Source organism: Numenius arquata, chromosome 3 (genome assembly GCF_964106895.1).
Source record: "Numenius arquata chromosome 3, bNumArq3.hap1.1, whole genome shotgun sequence".
Taxonomy (NCBI): Eukaryota; Metazoa; Chordata; class Aves; order Charadriiformes; family Scolopacidae; genus Numenius; species Numenius arquata.
This window is the reverse complement of record NC_133578.1, coordinates 16,397,330-16,418,084: the sequence shown is the minus strand read 5'-3', so window position 1 is coordinate 16,418,084 and position 20,755 is coordinate 16,397,330. Positions and strand designations below refer to the sequence as shown.

Sequence of the window (20,755 nt, the reverse complement as noted above, 5' to 3'; positions counted from 1 at the left end):
CTGACCCAGGATGGGATCTGCTATGACATTCAATCAGATGGGAGTTCTGGGGGAGGCCTCTGGTTGCCAGAACAATCTTCACTGAAGCACCAAAGCCGCTAGCATTCAGCGTGTTGTCCAGGGCTATTCCTGTCAGATATCTTAGCTCCAGTGAGCTGTTTTGTGGGAGATCCAGGTGAATGCAAGGGGTAATAGCCCTTGCGTGTAAGTCTTAAATGGCAGGTAAGATTATTCCATGACTGAAGCTTTTGGTGTCTTGCCACCAAACAAATCTAAAGACTGGGGGTTTGAGCCTCTCTAATGCTCTGGATATGCGGGAGGATCGTACTAGAATACAAGTTGATTTTAGCATACTGGTCAGGGTTTATTGTTGTGAGATGGGAGAGCTTAGTTCCTTGTCCTCATGCCTGTTGATCTCAAAAGGAGAGGTTCATAAGTAAGAGAAAAATCTGTAAGAGAATTGAAGTAAGAGGAATTTAGAAGAGGTGAAGATGATGGTGGTGTGGGTTGTGTGCACAGGACTTTCTCTTAAATGGTGTCTCTTGCTACTTTCTAGGAGTTTTTTCCATGGTGGGACTATGATATAGCTGTGGAGACCAACCTGCCAGACTTGTTGAGCTGTTGGAAAGGTAGCTAAGGCAGTAGGGCCAGCAAGCTTGGGAGGTCAGTGGAAATGGGGGGCAAATCTTCCTGGACTTTCCTGGAGAGAGCAGCTTCCTCTGAAGCTGAGTAGAAAGGAGTGTCTTGTAGTGGTTAGATTAAATCTAAAACCCAGAAGTGATAGTTCAGTTTGAATACTAATGGCTTATGTCCTTTGTAGTGACTATTTTATTAATGGTAATCAGTGAATGTGCCATCACTGTCTTTAGCTAGAGCATTAACCAGTCAAAGGGAGTTACTCTGCCGACTTTGAAGAGAGTAGCAAATTTGTGCTTTGTTAGAAGACTCGTGTGGGCGTGTTCCTCAGATGTCCTGATGGAAGGCATTGGAAACAGCTTTTTTTTTTTTTTTGTATTGGGGAGTGATTCAAATCCCTCAGGTAGGGTGAGGAGCCATATTCTGTGTTTCTGTCTCAGGAGGCAGGGGGAATTAAGAGCTTTGGGAGTTAGCTCTGAGGTCCCATAGACTTGCCTTTCAGAAGTTTGAGTGGTTTTCTGCCTGGATCCATGTTCCTGAGATAAATTATATGGATGGTGGCTCTTCCATATGTGGCTGACGAAGTCTGTTCTGGCCCTTCAGTACAAAGGCAGCTGGATGAGCTATGGGGAATAGAAGGGCTTGTCATCTGTTTATATCTGAGTCAACAGTGGCAGTGATCCTTTTGACCAAAGCAGGTCAGAAGCTTACACCATGTCAGCACATTTGGCCAGGTAAGAAGATGAATGAGTCCTGTGGAAAACCAAAGGTTTGGTTTACCGTGGCATCCATGTGAACTGCCCGTGATTATAGGCAGCAAGCAGTCAGGAGTCACATCAGGTGTTTGCATTGCCACCACATCTTTTGCGCTTGCAGCCTTAGCTCCTGGATAGCACATACCCTCCCTCTACTGTGCGTGTGTGTGTGTGTCTAATGCTCGTACTGCTTTTCTTCCTCACTGCTGCCAAGTTTGATGCCCCTGGGCCCTTCCAGGAGGGAGCCAGCCTGTTGGATCTGGATTTTGATCCCATTAAACCAGATGCCACTGTGGGGAAGACCCCCACGCCCGCCTCCCAGGTTGGTTCATGTCACCGTTCCTTCTCCCTTCCATACCTGACTTGTTGCCAAGTGTGGTGTGACCTCCACCCACATGAATGATAATGTGGACCTGAGCTGTGGGTGGCTCAGACTTGTGCCTTGCAGATGGGTACCTTGGTCTCCTGTGCTGGATGTGTTAAGTCCAGTGGGAATCAGGTGGATATTGGCCAGGCAGCAGTCTGGCACTGTGTTTGTGGGATGCTTGTGCTTTACTCTGGTGATCTACTGATTGACAACTCATTTAGCTTAATGTATATCCCTCCCTAGATTAGCATCCTCTGTATGCTATATGCATTTAAACTGTTGCTCTGTAGATAGGAATTCAGCCTCTGTTCTGTGCTCCTGCTATAAATTGCTCTCGAAGGGATTTTTAATAAGAAGACTCTTTGATAATCTGCAGTTACTTAAGGTGAATAAAGCTGTAGATGTCTATCTACAGGCCTGTATGACAGATTTTTGTAGCAATAAGACCTCTCTTATTAGAGAGATCAAACATTAAGCATTTGATTCTTCTAAATTAAAATGCTGTATCTGCAAAATACTAGTTATTATCATAGTTTGATACACACCAGTATAGCAAGCTACCACTTTCTGGAACTTTAAGTGGGCAGATTGGCATTTTGAGTCTACCTGCCTGACAGAACAAGCTACATGCCAGGATAAGCTGTTTTGGTTTGTGGTTTTTTTTTTTAATTTATTTACTGAGATATTTTTTTTTCCTGAATCGCCGGTTATAGCCTGTATAATTGAGTATACTGGCATAGGACATGAGTATAAAGTTGGTTAAAATGGAATTACTTGCTACCCTTCCAGCAAGCAACAAATATTGCTCTGAGTGGGTTTTTCAAAACTGCTCAGCAATAGCAAGTTCAGTGTTCCAATGTATTTCTTATTAGCTTCAGAAGTCATTAAAAGAGTCTGAAATCAATACTTTCGAATGTTAACCACAGTACAAAGCCTAGCAAAAACCACCTAGTTTTCAAAGCAGTCAAATTTATTTCCTATAGGGTGGGCACTATGGCAAAGTAGTTAAGATATTTCACTACTGGTCTGACAACACCAGTTGAAGTCTTGTTCTGAAATCATGCTAACTCTACTGGGTGTGGGTATAGGGGAGCACATTTAACCCTAATGGACCACAAACTCCTGAGGTGTTTTTTTTTTTTTTTTATGTTGTCTGCCACTGATAACTGAATGTGGCTTGGCTGTCTCCCTTCATACCAGAGGTAGAAAAAACCCTTATTCAAATGCTTTGGTACTTAAATTTGAATATGCAGTGGGGAGGGGTATATAAATTCAGGTACTAAAAAAATGTATTTTAAAAACATGCAGAGATAAGTGCTGTTGAATGTTTATGTCTGTGTCAGTCTGATCAGCATCTGTAATGTTTGTACTCACTGAAATAATCACCTATAAACATGTTTTATTTTTGTTGCTCTTTGACATGCTTAGTCTTTACCTTGGGATTTATGGGAGGTAAGAACTTCATATGGCTTTCACCTCTCACCATGTACTGTGCATGTGCCAGTGCCATGTCTGTGTGCATACCTGTCTGCTTTCCCTCACTGCTTTTCCTTTCTTTACACCCCAACTCAAAGTTGCTCCATGTGCTGCTGAACCCCGTTTTGTACCTTCTGTGAAGCCCTAAGGGCAGCCACCTGTTTGCAAGTCGGGTCTGGCACTCTGAAACTTATGTCTCCACCAGCACACAGCCCCATTGCCTTTCCCTGCTAATTCACTCATCTTTTCCTTGGCATGGTGCTGTGATGTTCTCCTCGAATTTAATCCCACTGTGGCATCATCCTCACCCTCCACTCCCCAGTATTTCTTAAACTCTGTAAATCCTGTTGGTCTTGTGTGCGATGCATAAATGTCTCAGCTGCCCCTCATCCTTACTGCCTGTGCCACTGGGTATCCATACATGTTTGGGATTATCTGTGGTGTTCGCTGTTCCTTGACCATTGTTGCCAGAAAGGCTGGTGTGAAATAGCTCGTCCTGTGTCTACGCTGAAAGTTAAGTGCAGGCCCAAGACTTAGCTGACATCTGCCTCAACGTCAGCTTTGGAGCTTGCTGACAAGGGAGACCCTACACATGCTCTGCATCTGAACCAAAGTCAGACCTTCATTTGTGCCCTCTAGCTATATTGGGCCTGGGCAGGTCTCAGATTGCTGCAGATTAGCCTATTGGGAGATATTTCAAGCACAACTACTTTTGAGCCCCTCTGGACAAACAGCCAGTGGTGTGGACAGAAAACGCTTGGTCTGGGCACTCAAGCCTGCTGCTTGAGCTGGCTCTATCCCATGCTGTAGATGTAAGCTCATGCCCTTGGCTGATACTGGGGAACTGAGCCCTGCCAATTTTTCCATTCTCAAGGACCAGATCACCACCTAGAGTCAGAACTTGGGAGGACATGACTTAACCCTTGCTGAGAGCCTGGCCCAAGGACTCACTAGCCAGTGCTCTCCTTCATGTGAGCTTGGGTCATATCACGAAAGATGTTTCCATTGTGTGTTTTATCAGCCATCAGTGTTTAACATCTGTCATTCCCCTGTATGTGCATTGTCAGTCTGTCTTAGTAAGAAAGAAAGTGAGAAAGTGTTTTTGCAAGGAAAGATCCGGTGCCTTTTAAGTGGATGGGCAGGGGTGAGGTATGACTGTATCTGATTGAGCTGTGCCTACAGTCTAGGGTGTAAAAAGTGTTTTGGCCCATTTCTTCCATCCTGGAAACTGATTTTGCCCAAAGGACAACTTAATCAACTGGGAAATGCTACTAGACAAGATGCTCTCACCATGCCAGTTCTCACCTTGGCATACCATACACAGTTAAAGAGCAGAGCTCCCTATAGCTGGGAAATCCTCCTCTTGCTCTTCAAGCCTTCTGCAGTTTTTTTGCTATAATGATGTTCTTAGCTGTTATGAGAGGAATCTTGTTGCATGCCATGAGGTTAACAACCGCATAGAAACTTGGGTGCAGGAGAACTTGCTTAGTTTTACAGAGTAGGAAATCTTGCATTTGGTGTGTGTGATGCTGCTGCTGGAATGACCAAAGCTTTCAAACCTGGCAACAGCAGTGAACAATTCTCCCTCTTCTCCCTATAGTATCTTTCCATGAGTGTAAATGTTTTTATAGGCCTTGGGATGCCCACAGGTGCAAAAAATAGAAAAATAAGTAGCTGACATGAAAACGCCCTTTGTTGAAATTCAGGGGATTAATTTAGATTCAATTTCTCTGGTTATTAAATATTGCTTTTGCAAATTAGCTGCTTTTAAAAAAGGAGCTCATGTTGAGCTCCTTTTCACTTATCCACATAAAAACCATACTTGTCCAGATAGAGTTGGACGGACATCTGTCCCAGTTCCAGCTTCACTGAATCCAAATAAAAAGCAACCTGGGAGTGAATCTAATTTACCATGAGAAGCCTTTGTAGCATTTCATGTGCATACATTTACCGTAGCACCACCAAAACTGCTGTGGGAGTGCTCTGCAGGATGGGAACAGCTCTGCTGTTTGTAACATCCTCAGGCCATATAGACCTGTGGACACAGCGATGGGGAGACATGAGGAAGGAGGTGATGGGAGAAGAAAACGTGTGTTAAATGGCACTATTGGAGCAGCAGAAGATAAAGTAATGGCTTTTTGTTAAATTAAGGATGTATTTCTTTGTTATTGCTGCTGTTATTAAAAAAAACTACTTGGAGCATTGTGCCAGTGCATGGCTAGTAGCCAGATGGGTGTGGAGTTAAGGGTTACCATGGTCATTGCTTTACGCTTGGCTTTTACAGGGTTGGGACTATGAGAATTGCAACATTAAGAAATCTGGACAATGCCTTGTCTTGAATGTGGTTGTATTCAGGGGTACATATGTTTACCCAGTGTATAAGGCATCCTAAAGTGCGTTTATTTACATGTATTAAAAACGGGAAATCTCTGCATAGCGATCTCTGTTGTGCAAGTATGAAGTGGGAATCTGGTCAGATTGTTCAAAGAGAGGTGTGTGCTATCTGGAATAGAGAACAAATGGGTATGGACTGACCATGAAGACACTTGGAATGCAAATTAGACCCCCGAGATTCTTCTTGGGAGTCTTCCCAGGTGCTGCCTGGCCAGTTTCCCGAGGGGCTGATCTGCAGCATTGTTGCTATGAGATCCAACTTCCTGCATAGCTGCAGTTTCTGGGAGGGGGAAATGAATAGCTTTAATTTTGTGTTAAAACAGAGTTAGCCTGGCTTCAGGCAAGGGAGAATAAAAACTTGAACCACTGCAAGTGTATCAGAGGTGTTTGGCTGGTCTTTTGCTGTACACAGAAACCCCTGTCCCTGGGCTTCCTCCAACAGTGTCTGCCAGGCAGTGATTTGTAGGTGATGCTGAATGTTTCTCCCTGGTGGTGGCACCTTTTGTGTGTTAAAAACTCCCCTCTCCTCACCAACACAACTGTGTGCACACACCATGCGGAATATTCACAGCAAATTCTCACTAACGGAATATTCACAACAGAATCCAAACTCATGACTCTCTGGACATATCCAAAATCAAATTGGGTGAAAGTTAGCACAGTTTTCAGTTCCATTTGCTTCAGTGCTACTGTCATGTAGGTGCTGCATCCAGACTAAGTTCCATATCTGGACACATTATTACTATACTCTTCCGTTTCTGGGAGTATGCAAAGGCTTAAATATTCCTTGATTGTTGATCCTTGGAAGTAGCCTATTGAGAGATCCTTGTCCCTCGGCCATGCAAGCAGACGTATTCCCATACAAGTGGGCAATCTATATGTAATAATAGATACTGTACATGTGTGAAATAGGTCTGCAATTTAGATGGTGAAAAGAAAGAGGCGCAAAGGATTTTTGTCACTTCATTGATTTGCTCTGGAGTATTGCCTGCTGCGTGGCTGGAGTGAGGGAGTGCAGGTTCACTGGGTTGCCGCGAAAGAGGGATACAAGAAACCTGGTGAGAAACTGAGGTTTCTCACCTATTTGTCAGCAGATGGCAGCAGTCAACAGCATAGAGCACTTGGACAGACTGAGCTGCACTTTTCTGCACACACGTGTAGCTGTAATGAACATAACTCTCCACCCGGCTGGCTTTTGTATTGCAGCCTGCAGAAGCAGCCCATGCAGGAGCTGAAGCAGCTGGATCAGAAGCAGCAGCTGGAGCTGAAGCATCTAAAACTGAAGCCGATTCAGGATCGGTAAGCACCTTGAGGAACAGTGATGTCTTCTCTCCATCACATCCCTTTGTCATATAGCAGATGTGGGAGGCTGGGCTGGGAAAAGATCTGTGGCTGCTTGGAATAACACAGCGCCACCACCCCAGCAGTTACAGTACTCAGAGGCCAGACTTAGCCATTGCATTTTATCTGTGTAGTGTTTAGAGAGAAGATCTGCTGGAAGAGCCACAAAAAGAATTGTCCCTTCACCCATGTTGTGAAGTCAGCCCACAGCCCATGCTGTGCTGTGCTTGTGGTGTTTGCTGGATTCTTCCTTGCTCACCATTTCCTTTACCTACTCTGTTCTCTAGGCTCTGCCTCTGTCCCCTGAATATCCAGGGTTCCTCTTTTTTTCCTGACACTGCCATCTTTTTAGGGTGGCATCTCATGGCCGCTTGGTTCCTATAGGCTGTTACACTGGAGTTGTCTGTTTCACGAGGGCTCTGCAAGAACTTCATTGTGACCACAGTGAATGGGAAATGCTGGGCATTATGGTCCCAGAAAAACTCTAAATCCTCTCTGCTCTTCTGCAGCCTTAAGCAAAGGAAGGCAGTGGTCACCTCTCCTGCCTTCTCACTGCTGCCTCTTCTATCCTTTGGGGTGTTTTTTTGTCAGTGAAGCCATGGGTAGGGTTGGGATGTGGATCCTCCAGGGTGGCCTTGGAGCTGCAATTTTGGATTCTCTTTTCTGAATGGCTTTTTTCCTTGCCTGGCTGCTGCTGCCTACCAGAGCTCTCTGCCCGCTGTCGTTGTGGAAACTTTCCCTGCTACTGTCAATGGCACTGTGGAAGGAGGCGCTTCGTCTGAAAGAGCTGACATGCCCCCAGGATTTCTGTTCAAGGTGAGTGTGTGGTGGTGGGGCACTGAGTTTCTGGTGATTTTTTTTTTTTTTTTTTTTTTTTTCCTGTAATGAATTAACTACTTTTCCTCAGCATGGCCAGGGGCTATGCCTCATTGAAAGGAAGTTGAAGGAGAGATACACCCTCCTGTCCAGCAGCCCAGCTTCATGCAGTTCCAGATTCTTCAAAGGACAGTATAAGAGCATTGGTGTCTAAACGTCTGGCTGTGCTGTATAACAAACCCCCTTCTCCTCTCTGCTGCAGTTACTTCTGTCTCTAGAGGTGTGGTAGTGTCAGTCACAGACTCTGGGTATTAGATAAAAAGCTGTGCTCCAAACTGGAGAAGTTAAACCTTGATGAAAGTAGCGAAGGAAGAGGGGTTGGAAACACCAGTAGGGACTGAGGACTTCATGTTTGGGGCAATTAGAAAGCCAGGATGAACAGAGGAAAACATAGGATTAGACAGCAAAATATGATGGGTATTCTGAATATGCCAAAGATCACTTGCAGCTTGTTTCGAAGGTGTGGGGGGAAGGAGTTATTCTGGATGAAGGTAGTCCACAAATTTAACATGCAAAACGGAATGTGGTGGCAAGACAGCACAGATGCATCATGTCCTGAAAGTGAGAAATTATAGTCTCCTTTTTAGTTTGCTTAACCTGCTATAGGAGTGCTTTTCTTCTGCTTTAGTCATGTCCATGCATCATTATTTCTTTTTTTCTGGGAGATCTTCCAAAAGCAGAATGAAAAAACTCTGAAGAACAATAGGAGGCTCATCACATTTTGACTGGTTATGTGTAGCACTGTAGTGCTCGAAGTGGAGAGATGTGGTATGAAGTAGAAAAGCTGTATTGCAGATATTGATAGGAATTAGGCTGAATACCAAAGAGAAAACACAGCAGGATACAATCACCCGAAGATCCAAACTTGATACTCTTCTCTATGTTTGCTCTCCCTGCTTGCTGTGACAGAGGTGGGAGGCTATAATCTCTAATACTTTTGCAGTCCAGCTGCAAAAAAAAATACAGGGCACCATTCGAGTGAATACAGGCTTTCTACCTTGTGAGGTTTTAGGCCCATAAGATGCGAATTCAACCCTCGTAAAGGAGGACAGGGAGGAGGTGCTGATGCGTAACAAGTTGAATGAGACTCACCAGGATGCCCTTGTGAGAAAGGTGAGCTCCACGCCCGGCTGTATGAACAAGTACGTAGCCATTAGATTAAGAGGAGTGTTTATCCCTGTAGATGTGGCATTTGTGAGCCAAGCTTTCCCTGCCTTGAGCAGCAAGTTGCATCAGATGGCCTCCAAAGGTGCCTTCCAGCCTGAATCATCCAGTGAATCAATGAAGTGGAAAGCCTTGTCACCCATTACAGAGCTGGGTGAGAGAAGGCTGGCCTCACCCAAGCTCTCTCCTCTCCCCATAGGTCCAGGCCATGCATGATTACACAGCCACCGACAGTGACGAGCTGCAGCTGAAGGCTGGGGACGTGGTGCTTGTGATTCCATTTGAGAACCCTGAGGAGCAGGTGAGTGGGGAAGACAGGGAGCCTGGGCCTGGGAGGAGCCAAGGGGATTTCCAGAGCTGCTTCTTCCTCCACTAACAGTTGGCTGGCTGGGTGCAGAGCCATCAGTTTGTGGCTGGGAGCTGGCAGGAGAGCTTGAGGTTGGCTTCCTGCAACAGAGGAGGACACTGCTTTTTATTGGAAAGTAAAGACATCCTGCATAAAGCATGTGAACTAGTCATGGCTTCCTGTCACTATCAGGGCATTTGAGCCAATGCAGAGCCTATACTTTGCCTCCTTACTGCTCCTGAACTTGATGCACATTCCCTGGGACCACTGCAGTGCAGACTGTGGCATTGGCAGGAGTAACCCACAGCTTATGATGTTTTCTCCCCTTTTGAGGAATGCTGGAGCTCTGAGAAAGCAGCTTGCCATGGATCATGTCTTGCACTTCAGCATAGCAATGCCTGTTTCCAAAAGACAGTGTTTGGTCAGGAGATGGCAGCAGAACCAAAGGTTGCTCAGCCCCAGAGAACACCTTACTGTCCATCTCCAACCTGAATTTAATTGGCAATGTTTTTCTTTAATCTGAGCTATTTCTAGAAGCCTTGAGTAAATCCTCCTCACTTGCTGTGTTTGAGGGCTTCCAGCTGATATAGTCTGCAGCAGTTTTACTACTTTGGCTGAGGGAAGTGGTGATTTTATACGTTGTTCATACTCGCGTCTCCAGGTCTTTGTTTGGAAAAGGAAGGGAATTCTTCAAATTGATTCAGTAGTCACCAGCTCTTTGGGTTTGGCAAAGCCCAGAGAAGATCTGAATTCCACAAGGGGTAAAGGGAAGGTGATGTAGTTCACTGGCCCCAGAAGATGTGGATCTTCTTTGTGGCTCAGCTGTTGGCTTTGTGAATTATGGAAGCAGAATTTGCTGCTGCTTGTGAAATGGGAGCTATAATGTGCCGGCAGTTCCCACAGAGCTAGGTGCTCTGGGAGGAAAGGTTGTATGGGGAAGAGGCAGTGACTCCTTCTGGAGACAAGACTGAGTGGGACTGCTCTGCACAAGCATTTTGGAACATTTCTTTCTCAGAAAGCTTTCTGGATAGGAAATGAGTGGCAGCTCCCCTAGTTTCTATGGTAGGAGATGGCATTTTGGGAGCAGAGTTTTTCAATGCCCTATGTTTGCACTCTAGCTGGATGTGGGTGCAACAGCCATGAACTCGAGACTCTCCAAGCTGCAGAGGGTGAGCTCTGAGTGTTGCTAACATGATGCTGTAGCTGCACTGAAGCCCTCTAACCCTCCTACAGTGTATCCTGTGCTACAGCTCATTTCCCTAACCCTGACCGTATCCAGCCAGGAAACGCTGGCTGTTAACATGTGCATGAACTGTGCACGTGAGTGGAGGAAGCTTAGGATAATAGACTGTGATCCATGTCCCCATCTCGTAGCTTAGGTCTCAGTTTGTGGGTACATCAGCCAGGCCTGGATTCATCTCTCTTGACAGAAGAAGGGGTTGAGGGCAGCAGCACTTCAAAGCTGGCACTTCAAGTGACGTGGTTCAAAATGGGCAAGGGTCAATCTGGGTCCTCATGTCTAATCCCTACAGTTGAGGAGACCCTTGGTGGCAGGATGCAGTGGGAGTGATGCATGCTGTATGGCACAGATGCTGTGTGCAAATGGATGAGCTTTTGTGCTTGCCGTGCTGTGAGCTGGAAGCTGCCTTCCAAACACTTGGGCCCAGCATCTTCTGCCTAGTCGTTTGTCTTCCTGATTTATGGCATGTCAGTCCTTCCTCAGCCCCTGCAGCTGGCTGCTGCAGATGGGCTCCCGTCTCATGCCATTCCCATGACATCTTCTGAATGCTCAAATCTAAGGTAGCAGCAAGGTCTAATTGAGCCTGCAGGCACCCAGCACAGCCTGCGAGGAGCAGGGAACTCAGGTACAGTGGCTGGTTTGAGTTGCTGCCACATGAAATGTTCAGAAGACAGGACAAGAGGGCAGAACCTGCAAAATGGCAGTGGAAAGCAATACGTGCCCCACGGATCACCCCTGGTGAGGGCTGCATCACTCCTGAAGCGTGCAGGTATGTTTTTAAAGAACAAGTTTCAAGGGAGGCATTGCTTGGCCTTGGGTAAATACCCAGGTAACTCCTGCCAATTCCAGGAAAGGAAAAGTGTGAGCTGCACACATGCACGGCCTATTCCCCCACAGCTTAGAGCATCTGATTGCCTGAGCATTTCTGCTCTGGCAAGTTGTGTAGCTGGATGTGATGAGATATCTCTAAATGAGCCTGATGCATGCTCGCTCATCCAGAGGAGTGGATGTAGAGCAAGCTGTCAGGTTTGGAGGTGGCGGTCCCCTGTGCAGTTCCGATGCGTTATGCTGCAACCTTAACCCACGGGCTGCTACACTGCAAATGAATGGGCACATTTGCACGTTGAAGGGGAGTTTCTGTAGTGGCAGCTCCAAGGCATGCAGTGAATAGAGTAGCTGCACATCCAAGCTGCAAGAAGTGCAGCTTTCCCATCTTGAGTATTGTCTCCCTCGTGCTCAGGTGGACCGTAAACCTTGGTGCTGGACACCCTGCAGAGAGCAAGGAGAGGGTAGAAAGTCTGGTTCTCGTCCTGAGCAGGTTCTACCAGGCAGGACTCCATTTGCATTCCTGTTTTATAGATCTATAGATTTGGTGGCTGGGGGGGACCTTTGTGAGAAACCTTGAGTCTTACACCATGTGTAGCACAGGTTGGGAAGTTTTATCAACCACATCTTGCATCAAGCCCAATAGCCTGTTGGATTTTGGGAAGATGGGTTGAGCTCCTCAGCTCCCAGTTCTCTAGATGAGATTTTCAGCGTAGCAAGCAAGACTCATTTTGCCTGTGTCATCTCTCTAAAATGCTAATCACCCAGGTGCTGTGACTAGACCAGGGCATGAGCACCCCCAAGGAATGACTCATCCTTTCCTTTCTGAAGACCTGTGCTCAAGATGAATGGGTGAATTACACTGTGGAGGTGCCCATCTCTTTTCTGACTATGGAGAATGCTAGACCCCTCATATTTAGATAGTGAAAGGTGTGGTAGGTGATTCCTGCACTGTAGCTCTAGAGACTTTCTTTGGCAAAATTTGTTCTGCTTCAGTGGGTGTAAATTATGACATTTCTATTACGCTTGCTAATTGTTTAGAATTTCATTGTCTCTAGACACTCTGGGTCAGATAGGAGTTTTGGTGGGATGTAGCCTTTTCCCTGTTAAAAAGGGAATGAAAATGTTTTTTTTTTTCCTTCTCCTCCATCCTTTTCCTGGATTGTCTCCAAGCCAACTACAAGCATGGCTTTGATATGCCTTGACACCTCCTTGGCCTGCACTCCATAAGAAAACTCCCTACTCATATCTATCCTTCAGCATCTGATCTCTGTCGTCTTCTCTAGGATGAAGGATGGCTGATGGGCGTGAAGGAGTCTGACTGGATCCAGCGTAAGGAACTTGACCAATGCCGAGGAGTTTTCCCAGAGAATTTCACAGAGCGGGTGCAGTGAAAGCCCAAGCCCACCAGCCACATTTCTGCTGGAAGAAAGCAAGTTTTCTGGTAGATAAATGAAAAGGAACAGCGAAATAAAAAGAAGAGAATTTTAAAGGAACAGAAGCCTGAAAAAAAAGTCAACTTTAAGGGTGTGTTCTTCTCAAAGGGCAAGGTTTCAGAAGCAAATTGAAATTCAAAGTGTTATCAAAATATATACATATTAATAATAATAAGGCAAGTTGAATACCCGCTTCCCCCTTTGGTTTTAACAGCATTTGGATTCAGAGGACTGATGCAGAAGCAACTCAGTGTGGTTCTCTAAATACTGCATTGACTGAATTGGTGAGATGTCAGTCTGATCCCTGGAAAGGCAGTATTTGTCTAATGGCTTGAGAGTAGAAGCTGCATTTGCTCTTGGGTGGTTCATCTGTTTTGTCCCGAAGGTAGCTTGCATGGCAACCGTAAAAATTCAGCCTTCCCTACGTGTTCAACCTACAGTAGGCCAAACTTTCTGTTATGCTGTTGAAAAAAATATTTAGCGTATAGTGTTCACCAATACAATGTATGTGTGTGCGTGTGTGTATTTTATTTTCTTCCTTTAAAACAGTGTTACACAAACTGTGATTTTGTACATGTAAAGACAGAAGAAACTACATGGAAAGGGCATGGAGAAGATGAAATGTGTGAAGCTGTGCTCAGTCCAAAGTTCTTTCAAATGCAGATACCTAAATTCTCGCAGTAGTATTGGCCTGTGAAATGCTAAGGGGAATGGACAAATTCAAGAGAAGAAACAAGACAAAACAAGCGGATGCCATTTGGATGGCGCTGAAATTTAGGAGAGGGAATCCTCTGCCCCCAGAACCCTGTCGTCAGTTTCAGAAAAGCTTAGAATCATGTAGATGGACGATAGCTCTCAAAACTGGTTGGTTAGAAAATTTACTTTTAAAGAAAGAGATAAGGGAAGCAAAATTTTCTTCTGAAAGCATTTCCCAGAAAAAACAATTTGCTTTCTGTGTTTTTAATTGGCATTGTTATTTGTGGAATTGTATTTCTTATTTTCCTTTGGAGAGTTCTCTAAGTGAAATACTGTTAGATCAGCTTTCTCCAGTGCTGTGCTGGTGATCAAGTTAACTTCTAGGAAAACTGGACTCTTGAAATAGTCATTTAAAATGGCTGCATGACTTCATGATATTTTAATGCATTAGAAAGGAAGGCAAGAATATCTAAGTGTCAGTGTCAAGAAGACACCCTGCAGTCTAGTACTGATGCTGAGACCTTTCCTATACCTTTCCTTTGCTCCTGTTTGTTTTTGAGTTGTTTTTTTTTTTTTTTAGTTTAAACAAGCAGATGACAAGGGTGTTTCAAAGTGCATATTACACTTGTTAAAATAAGCCGGTCTGACCCTCCAAGACTCTAAAGTCCCACAAAGGTACTTTAAACTTTACTTGAATACCGATGCAGCTGGCAAGCAGGTCGGGCTATTATAATTTTTTTTTTTTATGGCTTTCCCCTCACCTTCATGATCTTTTTGCCTTGAAGGGATTTTGAACAGTGAAGTTACCTCCTGCTGTAAAGGAACAGGATCACTCTCTGAAATAATCTTCCTAACTGTTAGGAGCTGGCTTTTGTCAAAGATGCACAGAACGCTGACACACACTACTGAAAATCCCACCTTTTCCAGTCTGTTCCGGTTATTTGTAGGAAAACAGAGAAAACATTGTAGGGCAAAAGTGGATATATTTTTTTAAATTTTAGTTCAGAGGGACAGATCAGATTTTTATTGGAAAGTAGATTCTTAAAAATGCAAGAATTGCTGGTGTTCCTCCTGCTTTCAGCTTGGGAAATGATCTGTGCTAGTTATTTACAGCGATGTAACAGGCATCAAAATCTGTCCTATATCCCACATCCCTTCTCCTTTGTTGTGGTGTGTTTTTTTTTTTTTTTTGGTTTTTTTTTTTGGTTTTTTTTTTTTGGGTTTTTTTTTTTTGGTTTTTTTTTTTTGGTTTTTTTTTTTTAATTAAACATGCAGGAATTCATATTTTACATCACTGTTCCAAAACCCAATAGTATTTAGGGGTAACTGCTCACAATACAGAAGGACTGGACTCCACAAGTTAGAGTATAGTGAGCCATTGCTTTAGAATACTGCCCTGTTTGATTTTTTTTTTTTATCCTTTTTCACCAAGGTTGTCTTTATTATTACTCTTTTTTTTCCCCAAAATATCTATTTTTATGCATTTGTGACTCCATTACTCCTTTAAAAATATTCATAGAAAAATATACATTTAAATATACATAGAAATATATATATAAAAAGCGGGTTGATCCAATTAACATAATGCTGTCAGCTTAAAATGTTTATTTTTATGCAAAACCTGTGGATTATTGTTTTTTAAAAAAATGACAAGATTCTAAGTACCAGAGCTGTGATTTTTTTGTCTTGCAAGTAATTGTTCTAGAGCATTTAGAAAGCTGTGCTGGTATCTAATTTATTGTGGGGTTTTTGCTGTTTTTGTTGTTGTCTTCTGCTGTGTTTGAACCAGATGACTGTCCCAACAAAAATCCTTGTAAGGCCTTTTCACTTTATTGAGCTTGCAAAGCAACTATCCAGTACTGTATTGTCCCTGCAGAAGTCGTAACGCTCTGCAAAAAAGGGATGTTGTTTTCAGGTCATGTGAGTGATGCTCAGATATTGCTAGCGGGGAGGATGTCGCATCTCTCTCTCTCTCCCTTTGCTTTCCCCCAACCCAAAAATCCCAACCCCCGAACCCCCGTTGCTTAGAGCAGGTAGGGTGGGTTACCTGGATCCTGCATTGCTCACAGAGGAGTGATGGCAGCACATCACAGTCGAACGCAGGATTGGACCCACAGTTTATAAATTGCCTTATATGAGAGTAGGATGGCATAGCAGGAAGCTTGTAGATGGCAATGTTTTTTGGAGCTAGGAGATCTCTTCTCTCCTGGGTCACATTCAGCCCATTGTGAACAGCCACAACTCCTCCCATTTTCAGTATTTTTACATCTGCTACATACCTTGATTTGGGTTGGTATTACCCGGTGAAATGAACTTCCCGTTTTCTTTGGCTTAGGACTGATTCAAATAGAAAGAGGGACAGTAAACTCCCAAGTAGGCTGTGCCCACAGTGGTTTTTCAGTTTGCGGGCTGAACTGAAAAATCGGGGGGGGGAAAAGTTGTACGGGTGACCTCAAGTTGTAAAGGTGACCTGAGACAACTTTTTTTTTTTTTCGTTTTCTCAGTGAAATGAAAAAGGGAAAAATCGAAACATAAAAAAAACTTTAATCATTTCAAACCCAAACGAAGCATTTAATTTGTAGGGTTGCTTTTTCACTTTTTTAAAAATATTATTACTTGGACTATAGCAAGTTGCTTTGAAGCAAAAATGTGAAACCTTCTGTTTTGAAAATGCTGAAAGAAAATGTTTTAATGTTAATAGTCTTTTTGCCTTTGCCTTTTTTTCTTAATCTGATGACTGGTTTCAGTTAACCCTAAACTGTATTTTTTGGTGAATATATTATCCACTGAAGAGAACCCAAAGAAGCCTATTGCCCAGTTCTGCTCCACTGACAGGTACACTGGACACATTTCAGGGATTACCTGGTGTCAGCAAAGCTGCTGTTTCCCATCTAATAATCTTCCACTTGATTGTTTTATTGGGTGAACAATAAAGGCATCTCTCATCCCATGCCATTGACTGTTTTGTAGCCTGGCTTAGAAAGACGTTCTTGCTCTATCGGTCCCAGTTTGGTCACAGATTTGCGACTACAGATTTACGATGCTACTCCAATTCGAGCCTAATCCCATTGTGCAGTGGGAATTATCATTTGCCCAACTGATATCAAAGAAATAAGGCATTGCTTTTTCTCTCTTTTTTCTATCTTAGCAATGTCAGTAATATATCTTTATTAGATAGAATTAGGGAAAGGTCCCAGGGTAAAGATGAACGTGTTGCTCCAGACAGACTCCTGCACACTCTGTGCTACTTTCCGTGGGCATTCCTCAGTTGTATGCTTTTACCACCTTTGTGTTTCTTGGGTGTGAAGATGTCACAGTAAAAGGGATTGTGTAGGCTTCGCTCCAGGTGCTCAGAGCTAGTCCTGCTTTGTGATCTGTTTGCCACAATTCTTGAAGCCTTGTTCAGGACCCTTTCCTGTCCCACCATCCAAAGACTGTGGCCAAGGCAAACACCCCCAGGTCAAAGGGATCTCTCTTTGATGACCTGGAACCAGATGTAAGGACTCCATATTCTGCCCGGAATTGGGATGTTGTCTTAGTTAATCTTGCAACAGCTTCGTGATAGTAAAAGGCCCAAAACTAAATTTCTTTTTCCATTTTGGGTTGATGTGCTGACTGCTTCACCTCTTGGTTCCAGGGACGTCTAGAACCTCTTTATTTAGGGCTGAGAACAAAATGTGAGTGGTCAAGATGTGCATGGTTAATATGGTAATGGGTGTCTCTCTCCTGCAAAGGACACTGAGTTCAGAGTTTCCTCTTTTCTGCTCTGTGTCAGAGAGATTGAATGTTCTCTGTCACTATTGTAGATGTTTTGGATGCTGTGCAGTCCATACCCCAAAACAGTGAATGTCCTTTGTTAGAGGATGCAGAGGTGTCTTTCTCAGCCCTTTCTAGGAAGAGCTACTGATCTTTTACAGACAAGGCCTGTCTGCTTCTAACGCAGTAGCCTGTGATTTCTGCCTCCACTCTCCAGCTCCTCCTTCACAGCCTCTCCCATGCTCTTTGAGGATGACAGTAGCACAGGGCACTTCCCACCAGCCTAAAATGCAAAGCTAGAAGATGCACCAATGTGTCCATCGGCAAATCTGACTCAGTGCAGCGTGATAATGTTGATACCAGGAAAACAAGCAACAGCTTTTTTTCTGTGGGCTGCCAAGGGAAAGCTATGCCTTGCCGCGCAGGAACTATCACACTGACACTGGTGCAGACACCTCTCTGCTTGCATGCTCTGGTTTAGGCATTTCTGAGTAGCAAACTCCTTACGTGAAGGTGTTCTGTGTGACCCCCAGGGCTGGACTATGTCACCAGCCCTTGCGAAGCTTGGGGTCCGTAGCTGGCACATGGGGGCTGAGAATTAGACAGCAATTTCAGAAATTTTGTTTGTGAGATTAAATGGAGAAGCTACAGCTGTGAAGAGTGGTCTGTACGAGCTTGTGCTTTTATGGCTGTAATTCCTTCACCTGTTTTTACAGTGTATTCTGCTAATCCTGTCCCTAGTCTGCATTTCACATAGATGGTCCCTACTTGGAACTTGCCAGATGCAGTCCTGGGCTTATTGCTTCTCTTTAACTGAATCAAATGGCAATGACTTTGGCAATGTATTGGCAATCTTTTTCTTCTGTTAATTTGGTCTCTGAGTTTAACCACAATGACCTGAGAAATGTTTGGGTTTTGAGTGTTTTTTAAAATATTTTAATTTTTGTTTTGTTTAAACAAAGCTGAACAATTCCCATTGTATTCAGAGCTGTGATGCCCAGTTCCAGTGACAAGTACTAGATGGATTTGTCCCATTTTGTTTCTTGGCGATGTTCAGAAATATAATTTGTGTCATCCCAAGTTCGTTGTCAGTTCTTCTCTTTCTTATTTTCCCCCATTTATATTAAGAAGCTGAAACAATTTAAGGCTTGTTTCTCCTCAAAGAGGTGAGTAGCTTCAAAAAGATTTGGTTTGTCCAGGCTCCGTTAACACTGGGAGTTCTTACAAACACAGGGGGTGGAGAGGGCGATGCTGGTCCTTCCCTGAACGAGTACAACAGCAGAATAAACTCTTCTCACAGCCATCTCTTCCCGTCTGTTGTGAGGACCTGACACCAAACGAACGCAGTGGATGGAAGGATTTGAGACCTTTGCTTTTTAGTAGCTGCTAACCCCAAGGTGATGTGATCTTCATCCTCTAAGGCAAATTGGTTAATGGGAATATGACTCCACCTGGGCACCCTACCCCATCTGGCCAAACATCTCCCACCTCCCTTCTCCTGTCGGCACACCCGGGTGAGCTCTTAGTTTCCAGGCTGGCTTTGGGGTCTGCTCTTTAATGGGGTGTTTTCTTTACCTGTAGAAAGGGGGTGCTTCTGCCCTTTGCCAGAGTGCTTGGGGATCCTGGAGGGAAAGGATTAGAGGGGTTCACAGCTCACAGCGGACTGTTTTGGGGCCACTCCCTGGGATGTCTCGTTCCAGCCAGGCTCGGTGCAGCCGCAGGTGGGACACGGTGTGTAAATAGCGAGCGCTGGGCAAAGGTTGGAATACGATCTGATGCAAATCGGTGCCAATTAGCACTTTGATGAATGGACTGCCAGAGTCCTCCGCTTTAGCATGCGGGTGTGCATGCCTCGGCCAGCCCGGGGAGCCGGCCAGACGGTACTTGCACGGTTCCTTCGTTTCCAGACGGCCCGGAGAGTTTAGTGCCTTTTAGCCTCTCACCTCTATGGCGCTCAGATGGACCTGAACCAAATCCTGCAGTGGAGGGAGGGAAGGAGGGAGTCTGTGTCCCTGAAACTATTGCTGCAGTTGGTGACAGGCTCAGCTTGGCATCATGTCTCCTGCTGGACTGAGCCGGGCCAGCTCTGCCGGGGCTGTGAGCGCGGCTTGCAGGGCAGGAGTGAAGCCCTGAGGCACAGGGGCTCTGTGCACGCCTTCTGGTTGCCCTTCCTCGTGCAGTTTCCTTCTTGTCACCCAGTAATATAAAGAAAACAGGGGAGGGAAGAAGGCGGCCGAGGGGGAGCAGCGTGCATAATTCATTGTCCTCTGCCTCTGCTCGGCTGCATAATTCATTCCCAGTGATGTCTTCTTGCTCCAAACAAGTGGCACTTGGGCTCGTTGGCCATGTGCAGGCTGTGGCTATGTGAGACCTGGCAGCACATTTGGAGCAGGAACAGCCTTAAGGGTGCCTGCATCCAGCCCTGAGAGCCCTCACCAAGCTGCGGGGAGAACTGGGCTTCACTCCGGGAACGCAGCTGAAGCCTGTTCAGATGGAGGAGGCACAAGATGGCACCAGGTGAGGCTGGGGTGCCTGGGAGTGGGCAAGGTGGAAGCCCGGGTGTTACGTGCTGCAGGGCACTGGAAGTGGCTGGTGTCAGTCGCTGCATGGAATCCCCACGTGAAGGGAGAAGTTGGACAGCTGCCACCTGTCCTTCGGTGGCAGCCCATGCTACCTGGGAAGACCCCGCGCCAGGGAGTTGGAGCCCTGGGAGTGACTCTGCAACCCTGAGGAGGAGAAAATGGGAGTTTGGGGCAGCTCTTGGCAATTTCTCCCATTTGCTGGCTGGGTGAAGCCGGTGCCCTTTGCAGAGCAGGACTGCTGCTTCAGCAGGAGGAGGAGCCTCTGCTGCCCGTCTGCCACTTGGCCCAGTCCATAGAGCCATTAATAACAGTGCGGGAACAGGAATGCAGCAAGTGCCCATGATTAATTAGTTCATCAAGGGCAGTTGATGGCCAGCCTGCTCTCCTTGGCCCTGTGGTGCAGGTAATGGAGCAGGCATCAGTTCTCACTGGGCAAAGCGCAGCCCTCTGCTAGGAGCGATGGGCAGGATTTGCAAGCTGTTTTGATGCAGCACTGATAGATGTTTGGTGAGATCGTTTTTTCAGATGCTGTGGGGATAGATCTGTAAGGGGACTTGCTAGTTATCTGAGCCAACTCTCTGGCAGAGGCCCAATCTAATATCAGCTTTTCTTTTCCTAGCAGTGGCGTTATCCCATGTCTTGCCTCTTGACTTCTTCACATGTACTCTGCTTGTCTCAGCACTTTCCCATGAATTAATACACAGAAATTCAGGTACCACCTATGCTGCATCAGGCACAGGGGGTGGCAGAGCCGTGCAGTAATGAGGACATGCGAGCAAGGCTGTTTTTTGAAATCTAAGCAGGATGGAATGATCTGCTCCACAGGTGACCCTGCCAGGCAGGGGGCTGAGCTCCACCGCGTGCA

At 45.3% G+C, this 20,755-nt stretch overlaps 1 protein-coding gene across 10 annotated transcripts in view; it reads left to right on the top strand.

Moving 5' to 3' along the window:
- BIN1 (bridging integrator 1) overlaps positions 1–13,578 on the top strand; it is a 97,390-nt gene extending 83,812 nt beyond the window's left edge. For 5 of the 10 annotated variants that reach the window (XM_074145596.1, XM_074145595.1, XM_074145591.1 and 2 more), the window contains 4 exons: positions 6,835–6,927; positions 7,675–7,785; positions 9,209–9,310; positions 12,707–13,469. In XM_074145596.1, the coding sequence (XP_074001697.1) occupies positions 6,835–6,927; positions 7,675–7,785; positions 9,209–9,310; positions 12,707–12,814 (414 nt within the window). In that variant the 3' untranslated portion in view covers positions 12,815–13,469. Of the gene's footprint in view, positions 1–1,605; positions 1,714–3,186; positions 3,211–6,834; positions 6,928–7,674; positions 7,786–9,208; positions 9,311–10,473; positions 10,525–12,706 lie in introns of all 10 variants that reach the window. The other 5 variants (XM_074145598.1, XM_074145597.1, XM_074145589.1 and 2 more) reach the window with 4 other exon arrangements.
- Positions 13,579–20,755: the final 7,177 nt, after the last annotated feature.